At 36.7% G+C, this 22,588-nt stretch overlaps 1 protein-coding gene across 2 annotated transcripts in view; it reads left to right on the forward strand.

Moving 5' to 3' along the window:
- A1CF (APOBEC1 complementation factor) overlaps nucleotides 1–22,588 on the forward strand; it is a 64,494-nt gene that overhangs the window by 23,262 nt on the left and 18,644 nt on the right. For both annotated transcript variants that reach the window (XM_051982647.1, XM_051982646.1), the window contains exons 2-6: nucleotides 3,962–4,096; nucleotides 6,726–6,856; nucleotides 7,605–7,843; nucleotides 17,947–18,111; nucleotides 21,863–21,960. In XM_051982647.1, coding sequence (XP_051838607.1) covers nucleotides 3,962–4,096; nucleotides 6,726–6,856; nucleotides 7,605–7,843; nucleotides 17,947–18,111; nucleotides 21,863–21,960 — 768 coding nt within the window. The remainder of the gene's footprint in view (nucleotides 1–3,961; nucleotides 4,097–6,725; nucleotides 6,857–7,604; nucleotides 7,844–17,946; nucleotides 18,112–21,862; nucleotides 21,961–22,588) is intronic.

The raw sequence follows: 22,588 nt of genomic DNA on the forward strand, positions 1-22,588 counted from the left end.
TTTCCCAGACGTGCATGACACCATTTTGGTAATGCAGTTTTTAGCAGTTGGGGCAAGTTGAGAATGGCCTAGCTTGCTGATTGCCTCTCTATTTTAGACAATCAGAAGAAATAAATCAAGTTAGATGACAATTCTGGAAAATCAATGTTACCTACCAGTGGATGGAATGCTGGTATCTAGGCTGAAGAAAGGCAGAGGACAGCAGAGTAGGAGAAAGATTGAGAGAAAGGAAAGAAGAAAAAGGATAGGAAAAGGAAAGTTTTTTCTTTAATTTTCCAAACTCATACTCAATTTATCTCAATACTTCAATGAACACCCAAATTCAACTCAATTTTCCTCCATTTATAAAGACCCTACTATATGCTCTCAGGCACTATGTTAAGTTTAGGGAATATCTTAGGGAATACAAGGACAAAAAAAGAAACCATTCTTGTATCAAAGAAACATATATTTCACTGGAGTGGGAGGTGGAAGGGTTGAAGATTCGACATGGCTGAGTCTAATATCAAAAGAAGGAAGTGAAAAGGAAGAAAATATTAATTTTTTGGGAATCAGGAAAGATTTCATTGACAAAGCCATGCTTTTGCTGAGCCTTGAAATACCGGGGAATACCCAAGGAATACAAGGACAAAAAAAGAAACAGTTCTTGTACCAAAAGAGCATAGACTTCACTGGAGTGAGGGGTAGGAGGGTTGAAGATTCAACATGGCAGAGTCTAATACAAAAAAAAAAAAGAAAATATGAATTTTGGGGGAATCAGGAAAGATTTCATAGACAAATCAATGTTTTTGCTGTGCTTTGACAAATGATTTATAAAACAATGTGTTCAGAAGGAAAGATCATTCTCTGAATTAAGAGAAATGTTTGTTGAGTATATGTGTGTGCTTCAATTGTGCACCCTGAGTATATGTATTGCCCCAAAAGTCTATGACTATCACAGAACAAATTGCTGTGACTTTGGACTTGCTTCCCTTTCCTTACATGGAAAATTGAGGAGGGGGAGACCCAGAGTAGAGGACCCCTGAGATCTTTTCTAGGTCACGATTTACATAGATCCAATTTGAAATGTCCTAGGAGGCTGATAACTTTAAGAAATATGTGTTGTTTCATAAAGTAGACAGATCTTTCATAACATAAACATGCTAACTATATCTTTGCTTCTTTATGTAAATATTAGGGATACATGTGGACTGTATCTAGAAATGTCAAATAGATGTGAAAATTCTTCAAAGAAAAGATGTTTGGGGCCAGAGAAAGAGCATAGTGGATGAGGCACTGGGCTTGCAGTCAGGAAGGTCTAGATTCAAATATTGCTTCTTCTATTTACTAACTATGATCCTGAACAAATGACTTTATTTTCTGAATTTCAGTTTCTTCTTCTGTAAAAAGGGGTATCAGCATCTATAACCTGCCTCACAAGATTGTGGGATTCAAATGAGATCACCCTAATGTGAACTTTAAAGCACTCTGGAAACATCATTTGTGATTAATTATTATATAAGTCTAGGTTTTTAAACACCAGGAGTGTTCTGTTATCATAAAATAAATCACTTCTCATAATACCAAAATGGAGATTTGTAATTAGGCCCAAATATAAAGAATGAATGAAAGCATAGAATTCTGCAAGCAAACTTAAATATTTGATGTAGCAGAAATGAATCCAGCTTCATTGAAGTCAAAAGTTAAAATTAAAACATGAGAAACACTTCCATCTCCGTTTCCACTATATTTGAAATAATTACATCATAGTATATTTTAAAATCCTAATTAGTTCTCACCATTAGCATCATTCAAACCACATTAGCCCACTATCTCATAAAGCAACAGTCTGAATAAGAAAACTGGGCAAGTCAATAAAATGAAAACAACTCCTAGAATGATTTAGTAGCTAAAGGACCTTGGTTTTAAACAACTAATGTAAGTTTCATATAGTCATCATGGAAGAATGACAATATTAGCCTTACATTCAGGAAGATTGGCTTTCAAAAAGTCCAGAGTATGAGAGTTGGGGAGGAGCACTATATCTAACCCATGTCTGAAAGTAATGCCCCATGTAAGACCCCTGGCCAATGGTTAAATAGTCTTAACTTGAAGATCCCCAAAGACAAGCTCAAATTCAAATGCTGTTTTTGACATTCACCACTTGTGTAACGTTGGAAACGTCCATTTTTTCTCTAAAGACTTTAGAAACTTTCAGTGTCATTTAGATGACCTCAGAGATCTCTTCTAGGTCCAAATTTATAATCTATAGATGATATTTTAAATGTCCTAGGAGGCTAGTAGCTTTAAGAAATGGATTGAGATAGAGATGGATTGAAATCTCCCTGGATGAAGTTCTTGTGCTGGAAGATTACCCCACTGATGAAATTACAGATGAAAAACTTAAAAAAAAACTAATAATGTGAGTCAACTGTCTTTTCAAAAGGAAAGAATTCTAGAGGATAGTTAGTCCAATCTTCACATTTTATAATTGAGAAAACTGAGGTCCACAGCACAGAAGTGGCTTGGTCAAAATTACTCAGGCATTAAGTAGCAGAGTTTGCATTAAAAACTCAGTCTCTCTCACTACAATTGCATTGGACTATACATATTGTGAGTCCATGGTTCAATTCAGGGGGAATCTGGGACATGGAAGTAAGATTGTTGTTAGGGAAGTTGCTATGAGGAAATTGGGCATCAACAGAGCTTCATCTTTCTACTTTTCCTATGCATGCCATCTCTAAATGTATTTGCTGCCTCTCTAAATGTATTTGTTTCTAAACTTCAGAACTGAAGTTGCAGGAAGAAGCCTTTAAAGTATCAGTCTTAATTTCTGCCTTGAGATAGTGTCCAATTACTCCCCTCTAGTTATATCTCTACTTGTTTGTGATATAGAAAAATTGAGGCACAGAAAGGGGAGATGTTTTTTCCCCTGTATTAGCCTATAAATCATATGAGGGCAGGAACTTTACTGCAACAAAACTTTACATTTGGCTGAACACCTAATGCAGATACTTTTTAAATTTTTGTTGATTAACTGAATAAATATTACATAATAGCTCTTTCTGTGGTGGTAAAGAATGGGAAACTTAATGCCCATCTATCAAAGGGAAAATGGCTTTAAGATATATATGGATGTGATGGAATACCATTTTATCATAAGAAAGGTTGAAGGTAATGGTTTCAGAGAATCCTGGGAAGACTTTTATAGACTGACATAGAAGTGATCAGAACCAGGAGAATAATTTACACAAAAACAATAGTAATTCCAGTCAACACAATGAACAATGGCAATTCCAGAGGACTCAACATGAAGCATACTGCCTAGCAGTCTGAGGGCAGACTTAGATATGTGGAGAGGGAGCAAGGGAAACAGGGCCAGTATAGAAATTTGTTTTCCTTGACTGTACATGTTGGTAATTGGGGCATTTTTTTTTCTTCTTATCCTTCTTGTTTTTATTTCTCAGTGGGCAGTAAAGGTAGAGGCAGAAAGAAAAAGTGAACTTTGTGAAAAATAAAATATAATATAATTTTAAAATTTGCAGTAACAAAAAAAAATTGCATGATACATTGGAAAGAACACCAAATATAGAATTAGAAGACTTAAGTTCGAATCTGACTTCTGCCATTTACTCCCTGAGCTACATTAAAGAAGTCACTTACTATATCTAGGACTTTGTTTCCATATCTAACAAATGAAGCAATGGTACCCATATCCCAGATAATTCTAAATCTATTTTCTTGTAATCCTAAAATCCTAAGTATCAAATATGCTGAAGTCTCCATTAAAATGCCTTCACATATCTAGAAATCAAAGCTCAAAGAATAAGCATTACTATTATTACTATATCATTTACATGGAATTTTAAAGTTTAAAATAGTGTACCAAATGGTTTTATCATCTCATTTTATCAGCAAAACTCCTGGGGGACATGAAGTGTCTTATAATATCTTTCTTTTCTCTTCCTCTCTTCCCTTGCAGGAAAATGGACAAAGAAAATATGGCGGACCTCCCCCTGGCTGGGATGCGGCACCCCCAGAACGAGGCTGTGAAATTTTTGTTGGAAAACTCCCCCGAGACCTTTTTGAGGATGAACTCATTCCACTTTGTGAAAAAGTGAGTTGTGGTCCCGCTTATAATCTACCCACTCTCATCTAACTTCTGAGCCAACCAGTTTCCTCAAAGCCCTCTTCTGGCCCGTTCTAAATCTATTGCATTTCTTTTCCAATCACCCTCTACACAGCAGGCAGAATAAAATTCTTGATTCATAGATGTGACTGTGTCACTCTCCTACTCAGGAAACTCCTGTGGTTCTCTTTTAGCTCTAGAAAAAAATACAAAGTTCCTAGTTTGGTCATTCCCCATTAGAATGTTAAGCTCCTTGGGGTTAGAGACTTTTTTCCTTTCTTTATATTTCTATAGGTTAGCAAACAATACCAGCACACACAAAAATTAAAAAATTTTGTAAATTTTCCTTTTTTAATGTACTATATTATGGAAATACTTGTTTTATTACATACATCAAATAAATTAATTTTAATTTTAAAAGAGAATAAAATGAACAAAACCAGAAAAATAAATAAACAAATGGTTTTTGATTGAATGAATTCTTTAAAAAGAAATTTATATTAAATAAATAGGACAACAGAAAGAACAAATTATATGGAACACAAACACAAAGCAAAGATTCGGGGAAATATCTGTGGCAATTATAAGAGCAAATTTGACATTAAATTATGCAAAGATCCAATCTTATTTCAGGAAAACACAAAATCACTAGTTCAAAGAGTATAAAAGACAATTAACAAAAGAATAAATTATAAAGATTTATAAAACTCTTCAAGCTCCCTAATAAAAAATGCAGGTTCAAGCCATTTCAAATATCAGCTCATACCAATCAAATTGATTCCCTCTGTCCCCTCCCCCTACCAATAGCTAAATCCAATGTAGGTAGGGCTGAGGAAAAACAAGCACAGTAGAGTGGAATAGAAAGATCACTGGGTTTGCAGTCTGGGAACCTGGGCTCTAAGTTCTTACCTATGTGATCTGAAAAAAACCATTTAATTTCTCTGAGACTTAGTTCTGTGATTAGCAAATTATGGATTTTTACCTAATGATCTCTATGACTTTTTATTTTTAATATTCCATGAATTTGTATATTCAAGGTATATATTTATACTTTTCTGGCAAAATTTGAAATTGGTGGAATTGTTCTGGAGAATAATCTGGTTAAGACTCCAAATGGTTACCTTTTGATCCAATAATCTTATTCAGAGAAAACATACCCTTAAAAATTGTCAAAATTATCCAAAAGAGCCTTCAGTTTTAATATGTTTATTAATATTATTTGTAATTGGGGGAAAGGAATTTTAGGGGGTTTGTTTTATTCTGAACTTAAGAAATGAAACAATCATTATTTGTGGAATGGCTAAACAATCTAATTTTTCAATGTATTCAACTACCATACTACTACTACTACTACTACTACTACTACTACTACTACTACTACTACTACTTCTACTATTACTACAACTACTACATAAAGAAATGGGGAAACACAAAATAATATGAAGAAAGCAAACTTGAATCAGTATATGGATTATTTGAATTTATGTAAAAGGAAATATGCATATATATTAATATACATATAGGTATCCATGCAAACCAGTTGGAATGTAAGTTTAATTTAGTTTGTTGTTTAAAGTTACATTCATATAACATTGCTTTAAAAAAAAAAAAGATGACAGTGTCTTATTCCCAGCTGTTTCTCTGACAGCTGTCTTCATCAAGTAGCAACTTCACTTTATATGGAAATGAGGATAGAAATAGGTCAGAGAAAGAAGTCATCACAACTATAACTAAGAATGCTTGTGCGTGGGGCAAGTGCCACAGACTGACTGTTGTGAGGGTACTGGGATCAAGAGGCTTGGAAGAGGCAGACACCAAGAAATATCAACATAGGAAGGCTGCTATAGAGAGCTGAAGTTGAGATAGAGAGATGCTCACTTTGTAGGACCTCAAATGTCTGTAAGGATCATTAACAATCTCAAATTTGGCAATCTGTGACTAACTTCTGATAGCACTACCCCAGTTCCATTTCTGGTTGGTATGCTCAAAATTGGTGTCTCTTTCTCTAAGTTTATGGTTGGTTAATACTTTCTATTCATTATTACCTTTCACAGAGGAAAAAATTACAGGATCACCAGATTTAGACCTGGGAGGAACCTTTGAGGTTGTCTAATCCAAACTATTTTTCCCACTGAGGAAATTGAGGTCCCAAGCAGTGTTGTGACTTACCACTCATACAGGTTATTAGTGACATTGCAATGATCTGAGTCTAGAAGTTCTAACTCTGAAATCCAGTGCTTTTTTTTTTCCTTAAAAAAAAGGAAGAAAAAAGGAGTCACTATCTCCACAGATTCAAATTCTATCTGTAGGGGTAAGGACCCAGTCATTTCCTGGAATCAGGACTTTTGTTGCTGATGAGTACCTTTTTGGAGCCATACAGCACTCTGAAAATGTTTCTGGGTCCTTGCTCCACCTCACCTTCACCCCCATTCCCACCATCTCCTGATAAAAAATGCTTCAGCCCAGGTATAGAACTATGGAAAAAGCAGAACTGAACCCAGAACTAATCCTCCTGGAATAGGGATGCCAAGTTGAAAATGGAAATTTTGGGGGATCCCACGGGATCTCATCTCAGTGTTGAAAGATTAAGGCTTCTGTCTGTTTTATATTTTTATAGTTTGGTAAAATCTACGAAATGCGGATGATGATGGACTTTAATGGAAATAACCGAGGCTACGCTTTTGTCACATTCTCCAACAAGCAAGAGGCCAAAAATGCCATCAAGCAACTGAATAACTATGAGATTAGGTAAGACTCCACTTGATGCACATCATTGTGACCACATCCTCAGGGGTTTCCATTGATTCACGGTTTTTTGGACATTCTTTAGCCCAACATTGGTCTTTCAAAAATGTAGCATCCAGAAATGTACGCACATCACCCCCTTATTCCTGAAAAAAAAAATGTGTCTCTCTTAAAGCAGCCTAAGATCACACTGGGGAATTTTGACCTTTATATTATACTATTGCTAGGCAATGGGCAAACAGAGCTGGGCTTAAAGTCAGAAAAAATCTGGATTCAAATTCTTTCCTGAGTGATCCTAGCAAGTCATTTATCATTTTAATGTCCTGAGAAACTCACTAAGATCATACATTGCTGAGGAGGTGCTGACCTGCTTTGATAGAGAGAGTTACCTCTCTTGGGAGTTACCTATTTCAATGAAATTTCAGGTCTAGTCCCTATTAGCTTTTGAAGCAGAATTGCCTGGGACTGCCTGCCCCAGTGGTAAACACTTTTTACCAAGAAAACAGTGATGGTAATGAAATGGACTCTCTATATGAGGGATCAGAATCCCAGAGTCCAAGCCTGTCCACCACACCATTCAATAAATCATCATCCAACCTCACCCAAAATATGAAGAGGTTTCAATGTTAGTGTCTCCAAGGAGCCTTCCTCCTTCACCAGGGTATAGATGAGTGGGGATCTGGCAAAGGTTCTGGAGGGTGTTTAAAACTTGGTAGGATCGAACTTCTCACCAATGACTGTTTTCTTGCAGGAATGGTCGCCTCCTTGGGGTTTGTCCCAGTGTAGACAACTGTCGATTATTTGTGGGGGGAATCCCCAAGACCAAAAAAAGGGAAGAGATCTTGTCAGAGATGAAAAAGGTCACAGAAGGAGTGGTGGATGTCATCGTCTACCCCAGTGCTGCAGACAAAACTAAGAACCGGGGCTTTGCTTTTGTGGAGTACGAAAGTCACCGAGCTGCAGCCATGGGCAGGAGAAAACTACTCCCAGGTTTGTAGCTTTCCCCAACCCCACCCCTAACAAGGGAAAGAACTCACTGCTCCCTTCTCTATGGCTGTCACTGAGAATGAGAGAAATCAGGTTTTCTTCCTTTCCCATTCAAAATCCAATATTCTCTCCTTTCGGCCTTCTTAAACACCCAATAAATGGGCAAGGTTAAATAGAATAAATAATAGAATCAGAAGACGTTGGCTTAAGGTCCTTGATCTGCTTGTGATACTTTAGGCAAGGTCTTCCTCTCCTCCTACGCAAGAAAAAGGTAGACTTAGTCTCTGTGATCCCTGAGGTCTCTTCTAGCTTCAGGTCCCATGATCTTAAAATGGATGCATCATCTGGCTTTTCTATCATAAGTTATACTTAAAAACAGAAGCATATTAAATTGATCTGGGTAACAATTTCCAAATAGATACACACATATGTGTTTCTGTACACACACACACACACGCACATGTGTGTATACATATGCACACATGTATGTAACTAAATGTTACCCAACAAAGACTTTTAAGTTTCTCAGTCCTTTCTTGGAAATGGATCATAATCAGGACATTCCTCATTTCAAATCATGTTATACTGCTGCTCATCTGAGTATGGGATGATGATGATGATGATAATGATGATGATATTCTTAAACCTTTACAGATCTTACAAGTTAGAGACAAGGGCTTCAAACTGCTTTTTGTCAATGGTACTTTCAGCTCTAAATCACACAACGATGAATTACAGACCACTAAGAGCAATCATAAAATATCATTTCCTCCCTAGGCCTGCAGTAGTTGAAATAAGAGTACAATTGTGAACACACTTAAATCAAAAGAGGGAAAAGCACAGAAGCTGATGGCATTGAAACACAACATTAACTCCCCCAATTTCACCTTGACAAAAAAGAATCCTGCTGTCTGAAGTTATTTTGAAGAGGAGCTGGAAATACTTAGACTCATATCTCAAGAAAATCCTTTTGGAGTTTATTGGCACCCATCTGACCAGCAGAAAGAATAATCAGACCAAAACAGCCATTGAATGTAGCTGTAATCTGTAATAACGTTCATAAACAAGCATAGCTTCCCACAATATTTGACTTTATGCAAAAATAGTTTGGAAGCTACACACAAAATTAGCTACATGATTTCTTAATAGCAGTTATTCTCTTAAAGGTGCTCTCCAATCATTATCTCATTTGAGCTTCACAAAACCATGAGAGTTAGATAGAAGTTATTATATCTATTTTACAGATAAAGAAACTGAGGTCCTTAGAGATTAAAAAAGTCTTAATGACTGGGTTGTTATCAACCACTACCCCATTATTTTTAAGTGTACTACCTTAGTAGAATTAACTCTAGGGGTGGCTACTGAAGATATGTGAAACAGTTTCATAAGATTTCATCAAAACCTATCCAGTATTCACAGTAGAAAACTTGAATCCCATTTGGCCCAATAAAAGAAAAGAGAAAAAGAAAGGGGGGGTAGAGGAAGAAGGGGAAGACAGGAAAGACAAGGAAAGAAGACAAAGAAGGAAGGAAGACAAGGAAGGAAGGAAGGAAAAAAAGAAGGAAAGGAAGGAAGGAAGGAAGGAAGGAAGGAAGGAAGGAAGGAAGGAAGGAAGGAAGGAAGGAAGGAAGGAAGGAAGGAAGGAAGGAAGGAAGGAAGGAAGGAAGGAAGGAAGAAGGAAGGAAGAAGGAAGGAAGGAAGGGAGGGAGGGAAGAAGGGAAAGGAAGGAAAGGAAGGAAGGAAAGGAAGGAAAGGAAAATGGAAGGAGGAAAAGAGAAAGGGAAAGAGGAAGGGAAGGAGAGAAGGAAGGAAACATTTAGAAAACAAAAGTACATTAAAAACTCCAAATTCTCTTTCTCAGCAACTAAAAGCAAACATCTAAATGTTGAGGTGTTGCATGGAGAAAATATGTTGTAGGAAACAGAATGAACAATTCATATCTGATCATAAACTCTACTAGAACAATAAATAAAGGAGATAGAGAACCTCTGGAGATAGGGACATGGGGACTCTACAAGATCACAAAAACATCCCAAATGACAAGTGACAAAATGACTCAAAGGAGATAAGGAAAGATGGACCACCATTAATAATGACAATGTTCATCACAGGATATGGTTGAAACTCCAAATCCTCTGCATAACTGAAAGGAACAAAACAATACACCAAAGAGACCCAGAAATAGGAAGAGATACTTCTTATCAGTTTTGTAATCACTGAATTAGTTGCCTAAATTACAACATTTATTACAACTTTTGAATCTGTTTGATACTCATGGTTTGCTTATGTACTAAAATGACATAAAATAGAACCAAATATAGTTAAAATGTCAGGGGATTTAATATCTTCATGAAAGCATCTCTATTTAAAGTATGTCATCCTTAGGCAATAGGAATGTCAATGTAAAGTAGGAATGGATGTTGAAAATTATCTTAGGGCAATTTCCTCTTATTATAGTTAAAATAAGTAGAACTCAAAGTACCTGCCTCAGTCACACGTATAATAAGAGAAAGAGTCAGAGCTTGAATTTTAGTTCCATTCAAAATGTCAAGAATAACTGATATATACACACAATATTTTTCAGGGAAATCATTAAGCCCATTGAGGTTCTTCCCACCTTTCACTTGTCAAAAACAAAACCAGAGTGTGGCTTTCATGTTAAAAAGCCTCCCCTGAAGCTCCTAAAGAGTCTCACCTCAAAAACAAAATGAAGAACAAGACAGATAATAGAGCTGACATCAAAAAGTACTCTAAGGTTGACAATTTTTTTTCTATATGAATCTCATAATGACCTTTTAAAGCAGAGACTACCAGGCATTGCCCCACAATAACATTACCCAACAGGCATCTGTTCTTAGAGGAGAATGCTTGGGCTTAGAGAGCTGAAGCATCTCTCCCAGGATCACATAGCCAAGAAATATCAGACAATGGTATTTGAACTCAGGTCTCCCTGTCTCCAAGTTCACCCAGAAGTATTTTCGGTGAGGGATTTAGGCAAGCTGCAGTTTCAGTCAGACCAAGTTGCAAGAGCTCAAAGTCCACTCCATCACTGAGTTCAAGAAAGGAGGATGAAATGAATTCTTTCTGTGAGGTTTCATGGAGAACAGATTAAACTAATCAGAAGTAACTAACCACAACTAGGGCTTCAAGTATAATATGATAGATAGAGAGCACTGGGCTTGGAATCAGGAGGATCTGAATTTGAATTCTGCCCAGATTATTTATTACCTGTGTGATCCTAGGCAAGTCACAGTTGTTCTAGTCTCAGTTTCATTACTTATAAAATAGGATATCAGTAGCACCTACATCACAAAGTTGTAAGAAATATAAAATTATAGCACTTTGTAAACCTTAAAACCCAATAAAATGGCAGTCATTATGCTCTCAGAGTTCCATTTTCACTGAAACTTGGGAATAGTCATAACACTAGAAATTCTGCTCTATGCCTGGTTAAGAAACAGAGAGAAGATACAAGGACAGGCTTCTGCATCCCTCACCCCAGCAACAGGGTCAGAACCCTTTGCCTGAGTTCTCATACCATCCTTGCAATGACCAGACATTCTCAGACGAGGATGACTAGGAGGTAGGTGACTGCCTCAGGAAGTCTTTGGAATCACAGACATGATCTGAGAAGCTCTGAGAGATGAGTAGAGAAGGACCAAACACAGCCACGGCACATGTGGACATCCAGGAGAGGCAAAGCACATGAGGTCCTGCTGCCCTGACCACTTTCCATATGCCACACAAGATGGAGACGAATTAGCACATGACTCTTAGTTACAAATGAACTCCCTCTAAGGTCGAGAGAGACATAGGCAGAGCAGGGAAATCTGGGAACCGGCAAAGTGCAGCCCCAAGCTATCCCAACCAAAAAGGCTGACCTGGGTCTGGAACACTGCATGCAACCTCAAGGCTTCATAATAGCACCAGCAATTAAGATAGAATTATAGTATATTGTTGGTGGAATTGTGAACACATCCAGCCATTCTGGAGAGCAATTTGGAACTAGGCTCAAAAAGTTATCAAACTGTGCATTCCCTTTGATCCAGCAGTGTTTCTACTGGGCTTATACCACAAAGAGATACTAAAGAAGGGAAAGGGACCTGGATGTGCCAAAATGTTTGTAGCAGCCCTGTTTGTAGTGGCTAGAAACTGGAAAATGAATGGATGCCCATCTATTGGATAATGGTTGAGTAAATTGTGGTTTATGAACGTTATGGAATATTATTGTTCTGTAAGGAATGACCAGCGGGATGAATACAGAGAGGACTGGCGAGACTTACATGAACTGATGCTAAGTGAAATGAGCAGAACCAGGAGATCATTATATACCTCAACAATGATACTGTTTGAGGATGTATTCTGCTGGAAGTGGATCTCTTCGATAAAGAGAGCTAATTCAGTTTCAATTGATCAAAGATGGACAGAAGCAGCTACACCCAAAGAAAGAACACTGGGAAATAATATAAACTGCTTGCATTTTCGTTTTTCTTCCCGGGTTATTTCTAACTTTTGAATCCAATTCTTTCTGTACAACAAGAAAACTGTTCGGTTCTGCACACATATATTGTATCTAGGATATACTGTAACCTATTCAACATGAAAAGGACTGCTTGCCATCTGGGGGAGGGGGTGGAGGGAGAGAGGGGAAAAATTGAAACAGAAGTGAATGCAAGGGATAATGCTGTAAAAAAATTACCCTGGTATGGATTCTGTCAAAAAAAAATTATTAAAAAAAAAAAAAGATAGAATCATAGGATCCCAATGTGGGAGGCAACCATGGGATTCATCTTGTCCAACTCACCCCTGAATAAGAATTTTCTCTAGAACATAATCTTTAAGCTTTTCCTGAACATCTCCAACAAGTCCCTGAGGGATCCCACTCCACATTTAGACATTTCTTGATGTCAACTATTTTTCTTTCTTTGATCTCAAGCCTAAACTCTCTCTGATTTCTACCCATTGCTCCTACTTCTGCTCTAGACCCAAACACAGCCGGTCAAATTTCTTCCCTCCTTCAATATTTGAAGACAAACATCTTTTTAAGACCCCTTTAAACCCTTCACTACATTTCATTCTCCTCCCTTTTCCATAATGTTCCATAATGTTTCCATAATGTTTCCATAATGCTAGACAGCAAAACTGATGGCTGTCTAGAAACACTATTTGCCAAGGTGCTGACTCAGCACCCCCCTCTCAGGTTTGTCACTGTCCCTGGCCAGGGTGCTGATACAGCTAGAAATGGAACTCTGTGGCTACAAAGTACAAAGTTGGCACGGGATGCATTTTTCTTAGGTCAGGGTTGTTTTCTTACTTGAAAGGTGGGAGGGGAAGAAGAAAAAAAAATCTCCAGCTCCCCTTTGGATAACTGGGGGTATATTTGGCTTTCTCTTCTCCTTTTGTTATACTCTCATCTTGGCAAATCATGGGTACTTTGAAGCTAACTTATGCAAGTCCTGAACTTCTATTTGCAATGATTCCGACCCTGACAGAATGAGGATAAAAGTGATCCCCGAAGCAGATGTGCTCAGGAAAAAGCAGTTTATTAAAAGAGTTTAACTTGGCCAAAGTAAAATTATATCAGTATACCTCACATAGGTATTACATACACATAATAAAAGAAGAAACTCAATCTTATCTATATTTATATCTTTGTGATAAATGAAATAACAGACAAAAAGAGCTTGCAGCTAAGTGGAATGATTACTCAAAAGTATTCATAGAGAAACAACATGGCAGAGTTAATTTTTATCCTTCTTTTAATAAAAATAATGAGGAACATGGGTGGTTTGATGGATAGAGTACCAGGCCTAGAGTCAAGAAATTCTGAGTTTAAATCCAATCTCAGACACTTACTAGCTGAATTACCTGGGACAAGTCACTTAATTCTGCTGGCCTGAGTTTCCTCATCTATAAAATGAGCTGGAGAAAGAAATGGCAAACGATTCCAGTAACTGCTAAGAAAATCCTAAATGGACAGTCAGACACAACTACACAACAACAACAAGGAAAATAACAAAATTTTTAGTGGTTTACATGTTCTTCTCATGGTATAATAATTGTAAAAAAAAAAAAAAGAAAGATCACCATGAGGATAGTTGTGGAATCTGTGTCAGAAATGAAAATGTAGAGATATTCTATTGAGAACTCAATAATTCCCTGCAAATCAGATCAATATGTAATATTTTGTGAATTTAATGCAAGCTGGACATAAAGGGTGGCTTAAAAGAAAATATGATAGAAAATATGGCTTAGGATTAAGAAACAAAAGAGGCCCCAAAGTTTCTAGGTTATGTGAATAAATTAGGCCTATGTATTATGAAATCTTTAATGGAAAAAGTTATCAGGTGGCACAGGATGTGAAAGCATTCAAATGGCATCACAAAAATGAAATTGTTTCTAATTTAACAGACAGGAAATGATTAGCAACTGAGGCAGTGACCACTTTCAAAACATTATCTTTGTACAGTCAGACAAACGGTTTTTCAGAGTAATGATCAAAACGAATGTTAAATGAGAGAAAAAAATTAAACCAAAAAGAAATCATAGAGAGAATAATAAGTTTATAATCAGATTGATATATTTTTAAAGAGGCTCAATTAAGACAAATCAACAGGAATATGGAAAGTTCATATTGGAAAGACAATAAATGGACAAAAATGGTAAAGTTCTGTCAAGATTTCTCTAACAGTTTCTCCTTCAGCGATTGTGAAACCCCAACATGCAGCAGTGTGCCGCATGAAAATGTGCAATTCCAACTAGGGGGCCCAGTCATTTATGACTATGACAGTGAGAAACAAGTAAACAGTTTTCCAGATGTTTTGGATAAACTACACATGGGGGAAAAAAAAGGATTCTCTGTAGAAAGAAGTTGTCCATTTTTCCTTCCTTCCATGTCCTGAAAGCTTCTGCCATTTTCCAAAACAAACAAAAATAGTTTTTGAATGGAGATCATAGTTTCCCATATGTTTTAATTAAGCAATCCCAAAATTTACATCTAAGATCTGTTACATTTACTTTGACATGTTATTTCTTGCTTGTGAAATACATCCGGTTTTACAATCATAATAGCTGAAATGTACCTAGCGTTCTTACAATGACAAAATGGTTCATATATGTTGCCTAACATAAATCTCACAACACTGTGGTAAGGGCAATTTTTTAGAAAATTTGTTGTTTCATTGGGAACTTTTTGTAAGGAAACTTCCTCTACCGATCCAGAAAAGCACTGATGCTATAACTTATTGTCTAAGAAAGTTTCCTAGAATGTTGAATAAATAAACGAATTGATGAATGGGTGAGTAAATGAAAAAGAATTAATAAGCAGAGTTCCAAATGTTGTAGTAATCTTGAGGATGCAAATGCAAATGGTAAAATAATAATTGCATCCCAAAGGGAGGGACAACACATTTAATGATATGGTTGACAACAAGGGATACTCTGATTTAGAAAATTACTGGAAACATCAAAGGAGACCCTGAGATAGACACTGATAATACTTTTACCTAAATCAGGATAAAGTAAATTTCATTCTGGTTCCATAGTTGGAGAGGTCATAAAGGTTTTGAGGGCCTGTGAACAGCTAACAAGGTAGCCAGCAAGAAAATGATTGGGGAGGGGGGGAGGACAGAGAGAGCGGTGAGGCAAGATAGGTTTCCACCACAGTGGAATTGAGGTCTTCCTCACTTGGAGGTCAGATGCCAAAACCATGTTTTTTTTTCCTGTACCATATTCTACCATACTACTGTTATCATTTCCATTTTATAGGTGAAGAAGCAAGAGTTGGAGAGCAGTTTTGAGTCTTGCCCAGGGCCACATAGTCAGCCATTGCCAGATGCAGGTTTAAAACCCAGGTCATCTTAATTCCAGCACTCTATCCATTATTTCACCTGCCTGAGAAAAAAAAGAAACTAATGCTCTCTTTTTTTTTCTCCTTCAAATGACCTGCCTCTCTTTCTTTCAATAGAAGTGTACCCTATACCCAACATGTGAATGGAGATGTGAGACCATGTTTAGCCATGAACGCTAAGCATTTTAGCCAAGAAACACCATGTCCCTTACAGACATCTCCCTTCTGTTACACAATCCCATACTGTGAGCATCCTTTCTTTTATCAGTGGAGGTCAAAGTCCCATGGACACAGATCATGAACTAGGACTTAACTGTGTACAATGTCTTTGTCTGAGTATCCTGTGATCAATTTAGTGATAAGCATCTCCAAACTCAGCAAAATGGACCTGGGGGGGGGGTATAACATATTATTGCAACCATTTGCATCTTTTCAGCAAGGTTGGATATATTAGATTTTGTGCTTCATTCCAACCCTACCTTCTCTGCTCACCGCTCATCTCCAACTGCCTCTTAAATATCTCAAATTGGATATCCAATAGACATCTTAAGTCTAACATGTCCAAAACTGAACTCATCTTTTCCTGGCCTCCAAGACCTCTGCCCTTTAGAAATCCCCCAGTACTGTTGAATGTACCATCATCCTCCTGGTCATCTATGCTCACAACCTAAATGTTTTCCTCGACTTTTTGCTTCTATACCCGAGATCCAATCTATCACCAAAACCTTTCCATTTTACCTTGATAACATTTCTTCCCTGTGTCCCTTTTTTTGATTCTCTCTAGTGCAGATTCTCATCACCATGTACCATGACTATTGCAACAGCCTTTTACGTGGAGATCAGTCTTCACACTGCAAGTCACCTTCACTGCAGCCCATGCTCAACTCAGTTGACAGTGATTATACTACAGTGTAGGTCTGACCATCACACACACACACACACACACACACACACACACCACTCAATAGACTTCAATGCCTACATATTATTTTGAGAATCAAATAAAAAAAATTTCTTTATTTTGTATTCAAAATCTACTTGCCTACTTTTTCAATATTCTTCTATTTTATATCTCACCCACCCACTGATATATTCTGTGATCCATTACACTGACTTTCTTGTTATTTTTCAAATAAAACATATCATCTCTAGACCCTAGGCATTTCTGTCGGCTATTCCTTATTTTAGGTATTCTCTCCCTCCTCATTTCCACCTCCTAGCTTCCCTAGATTCCTTTGAGTTCCAGATAAAAGTCCCACTCCCTATAAAAAGGTTTTTCTGTATGTTTTTAATTCGGGCACCTTCTCCCTGTTAATTATCTATATTTTATTTGTACATAGGTCTTTGCTTGTTGTCTCCTCCATTAGACTGGAAGTTCTTAAGAGCAGAGATTGATTTTTGTCTTTCTTTGTTAACACTGTGCCTGAAACAAGCTAGGTACTTAAAAAATTGTAATTGACTGTGTTTAATTCAGAAGAAAATTTCTAAGAACTAAAAGTATCTTGGAGGTTCTTTCATACTGCTATTTTCCACTTCACTTATACTCAAATAGATATCATCCTGATTTCTCTACCAGACACCTTTTGGGCTGGGTGCAGAATGTAGCACAAGGACCATATTTTACTCAAAATGTTTTCTCCTCTCTGATTTCTAGATTCATTGATTTAAAGCTGGAAAGGAACTTAGAGGTCATCTGGTCTAATCTCTTCCTTTTATAAAGGGGGAGACTGAAACAAAAAAAGAAAGTGACCTTCATAAGGCTAATAATTCCACCTATGTGGAATTCTTGTGTGTGACAAATTGATATAATAGAAAGCATGCTGGATCTTAGGTCAGAGGAGCTAGGTTCAAATCTTGGCTTTGCCATTCGCTGAATATCATGTTAGACAATTCATTTTTACCTTACCTCAGTTTCTACATCTCTAAAATGTAGGAGCTGAACTGGATGATTACTAATTTTTCCTTGAAACCTAAATTCCTGACCCTATAATTAGCAACAATATAAAATGAAAGAATTGATGAAGGGGTGAGTAAATGAAAAAGCATAAACAAGCAGATATTAAGTTCCAAAATGCTGCACTAATCTTGAGAATGCAAATATAAAAGGGAAAGCAATAATTGCCTTCCAAAGGAAGGGATAACACATTTAAGGATATAGTTGGCAGCAAGGGATACTCTGATTTAGAGTCCTATCAAGGACCAGTCTGCTATCTCAATTGCTACTTTGCTCAATTATTCTTCTGGTCCTTCTTACCAGGGAGAATTCAGTTGTGGGGACATCCCATTGCAGTAGACTGGGCAGAACCAGAAGTAGAAGTTGATGAAGACACAATGTCTTCTGTGAAAATCCTTTATGTGAGAAACTTAATGCTCTCTACCTCTGAAGAAACCATCGAAAAGGAATTCGACAGTATCAAACCAGGTAGGGACTTCTGTGGGAGATGACTTTCATTTTGGGAGTGGGAGGTTCATGCATTTGGCCTTGATACAAGTCTTCAAAGTTTTGCTGAGGACTACGTTAATTTAGATAGTCCTATAGTTGAATATTTAGTGAGCAAATGAAAAGGTGAAATAATCTGTATATAGTGAAACTCAGATTTGAAATTAAGGCAAAGAGGTAATTCATCAGAGAAAGATCTGTGGGATAGGGGACTGTAATCTCAATGAGTCAACAGGCAGTTGTGGAGTCCTATCTTATTATTGGCTGCAGTAAGAGGTCCCGATGTGCAGAACTAGCAAGGTGATAACATCCTGCATTCCCTCCTGGGTAGACCAATCTAGAATATTATGTTCAGATCAGGCCATGACTTCAAAAATGGCATTGGCAACCAAGATGGTGAAACTGCTGGAGAGCATGCCATATAAGAACTGATTGAAGAAGGATACTTAGGATAGACAAAAGAACTAGGGCAATATGGCAGTGAGACTTAGGTTGTGTTGTAAAAGGCCCCAGAAAAAAAAGAAAGAGGAAACATGGGTGGGAAGCTAGTGATTTAAACTGCTCCCAACCAGCATGGGCTGCTTAGAACTGAGTCACCCCATGTAACAACAATAATAATAATCACAAAACAAAAAGCAAAAGCAACTAATAGAGCAACCACATCTAGCAGTGTTACAACATTCTAACCCCATAGTCTACCACCTTTCCACTGAGAGGAGAGAGGAATGGGACCTCCTCCAGGGTCATCCTATTGACTCAGAATTTGGCTTTCCTTTTATGGCTCAAACCATTTTCCTTCTGATTTCTGGGCTGTCATACCACTCACCAGGAGTGAGTGATGTTTAATAGTTACAGCTGAACTTTTGAAGAACATTAACAAGAACAAGAAGACATTCCAAAGACAATAGTGAAAGGCTAGTCATTTATCAGCATTTCCTCCCAGCTCCTCCTGGTAAGCCAGGGCTGAATCTAGGCCCCATTAGTTGGAACAAGAATGATAAAAACAACGACAACAACAACAACAACAACAACAACAACAACAATTCACCTTTCTCTATACTTCTGCTCTGGGATAATATTGTGTATGTGTTCCCTAATTTGTTGCCTAGACTCCTAAATTCCCTAGTGATGCCCATCATACTTGTTCTTTTTCATGCTCTGGGAGAGAATAAATAGTAAAGAGTTGATCTAAGGGAAAGAAAGTCTGCATGGAAGGGGAAGTATGGCTTCCAAAGAAAAGATCCCAAAGTACCAGGAGGTCCTATCAAGGAGCCAAGTTTTACTCTATTGGGACTTCACCTTTCTTACAATCTAAAAAAGGAAATGAGCAGCAAGGACAGATTAAGGAAACTTTCAACTTTATTTTCATCCCCAGACATCTAAAACCTCATAGCTCTCTAACAATTACACCGTGAAAATATTGCCAAAGCCTTCTAGAGGAAATATTGTTATCATTATAGGAACTAATAATTTTAATCCCTTTTTAAATTGGTTCTTCCTTACTTATGTAATTCTTACCGGAATACACAGGCGTTTTTTGTCTTTTTCAACCATATTTTCCTAAAAAGGTAGTTAGAAACCAAAAAAGGAGGCAGCATAGGGCAATTGAGGGATAGAATTGGAGGGAGATGGTCCCATTTGAAACCCCAGCTCTGCTACCATATTACCTGTGAAATCTTAGGCAATTGAAGAATCTCCCTAGACTTCAATTCCTTATCTATAAAAGGAAGGATTTGGCCAAAGACCCCAACAATCAGAATAAGGAGTCACTATCGGACAAGAATGCCTGGAAAATTGGAAAGCTTTCTGGCAAAAACTGAGTATAGAAAGTATATCATAATACATATCAAGATGAGCTTCAAAGAAATCTATAACTTAGACATAAAAGGTCATGCTATAAATAAATTAGAGGAACAAGGAGAAAAATACCTTTCTGAACAGAAGAGTGGGAAAAATACCAAACGGGATACAGGAGGTCATACAACATAAAATAGACTCCTGATTATAAAGTTTTCACACAAACAAAACCAATAAAATTAAAATTAGAAGAGAAATAGATAACTGTGGGGAAATTCTTTGCAATAAATTTCTGAATAATATCTGATATGCAAAATGTATAGGGAACTGATTCAAACTTTCAAGAATAAAAGCCATTCTCCAGTTTAAAATATATATGTAAACATATGTTTTCCAAAGGAAGAAATCCAAAAAAAAAAAAATGAAAAATGCTCCAAATTATTAACAATTAGAGAAATATGAATTAAAGTAACTCTGGCTTTCTACTTCATATTCATCAGATTGATAACAACAACAACAACAACAACAACAACAACAAATGGTTGGAGGTGGGAGAAACACATTAACTAATCAATAGTTGACAGAGCTATCAATTGGTCCAGAAATTCTGGAAAGAAATTTGGAACTCTGCCTACAAAGTCCCATACTATATGTATATATGTGTGTGTGTGTGTGTATGTGTGTGTGTGTGTCTATGCATATAGATACATACACACACACACATATATATACATATAGATACACACACACACACACACAAAATCAAAGAAAGAAAAAAAGGAATCAGGTAGGGGTAAATTAGTATATGGTATATGAGTATAATGGAGTATTAATATTTCATCAGAGAAGAAAAGGATAGAAAATCTGAAAAAAAAAAAGCATGAACTGAGATATAGTAAAGTGAAAAGCAAAACCATGAGAACAACCAAACAACAATAATTACTGGAGAAAAACTTTGGAAGACTGAAGAAGGCTTATCAATAAAATAACCAACTTCATTTCTAGAGCTTGAATTATAAATGCATACTCCTCATTTTCTTTCAAACTTATGAGGAATTCAAGTTATAGCATGAGAAAAACAGGAGAATATGTATAATGTATCTAAATATTTGTGTACTGCATGGATATATTCATATGATGATTATAAGCATATATTAATTTTATATATTCAAAACCTTCCAAAAATATTGATAGCTAAGTAAAACAAATAATGGCTGCATCATATGTAAATATATATTTAGATAGCTATAGATATCTATAAATATCTAAATAAACATCAAATATAAGTATCTAAATAAATAAGTAGATAAATATATACATATCTATATATGATATTATTTCATTGTTGGAGGCCCTTCTATTGTTAAGCCAATCATCACTAACATACCTCTGAAGAACCTTTCAATATTCAATTATCAATAGTAGGTAGATAAATAGGTAAGCAGATATCTAGAGAAACACAAATACATACACATGTATATGTACATTATATATTAATAGCCTATATAACAATGCTACATATAATATCATATATGCATATTTAATATACACATACTATCAATATTTCAGATTTTTGTTTTCATTTTAAATGGGGGAGACAGAAGAACAGGGCAGGGTATGCTCCCCTTGTTCCTTTCCAAATAGGAAACAGAAAGAAGGTCAGAAGGAAAGCAAGACAAGCAAGATTGCTTTGAAATGACCATGTTTTATTTATTGTCACATAAAAGGTCTATGTAGTAGGGATTTGCAGTTTCGAATGCAATCCTTTCCTACAGAACTATAATGGGTTTTGGTGTTTGTCAATATAAGAAATGTTTTAAAAACACATTCTAAAATGACATAAAAAAAGAATATGGTTCTGTTATTCAAGTTGCCCCAGAAATTACTTGTGAAGTCTGCCTTGTGATAGCCTCATTTCCCCCCAATTCCTTTGTAGGTTCTGTGGAGAGAGTGAAGAAAATTCGAGACTACGCTTTTGTGCACTTCAATAACCGTGAAGATGCAGTGAATGCCATGAAGGCTTTAAATGGGAAGGTAATGCAGCGATGTGAGCCAACGAGTGGCTCCCAAACATAGGGAGGGAAAAGAGACACCTGTCTATGAAATGACCAAAATCCAATGGCCCCATAATGTCAAGGTTTCATATATAGAATTAGAATTGGGGGAGACCATCAAAAATATCTAGTCCAGGAACCTCTCTTGATGGATGAAGAAGCTAAGATCCATAGGGGATAAATTTCTTACCCAACATCATCCAGGTAGTAAGCAACAATCAGGATTTGAATCCAGGGTCTTTGATTTTTGAAGTAGCCCATTTCCCACTATACTTCACTAATGGTCTTTTGGCTTTTTTCCTTTCTCCTCCTTAACATTTCTATATTCCAGAGGCAAACATGAAGTAATTAAGATGATTTCTACATATTGCTTCTGAGAACATTTTCATTATATTATGGTCTCATGTCAACAATTAGTTGATCATGGGGTTACACCTACCTTGTTTTGGCAGTGGGCCTAAGAGGACAAAAACCCCACTCATCCCACATCTAGGATGGGAGCTTCTGATTCTCCATCCAAATCTGGCTTAGGGAAAAAACCAAACTTGAAGCTAATTCTGCACTGCCTTTGGGGCTGGTGTGCATACCACTGTCAGACTGGCCCATGT

This window comes from Antechinus flavipes, chromosome 2, assembly GCF_016432865.1.
Source record: "Antechinus flavipes isolate AdamAnt ecotype Samford, QLD, Australia chromosome 2, AdamAnt_v2, whole genome shotgun sequence".
Lineage (NCBI taxonomy): Eukaryota > Metazoa > Chordata > Mammalia > Dasyuromorphia > Dasyuridae > Antechinus > Antechinus flavipes.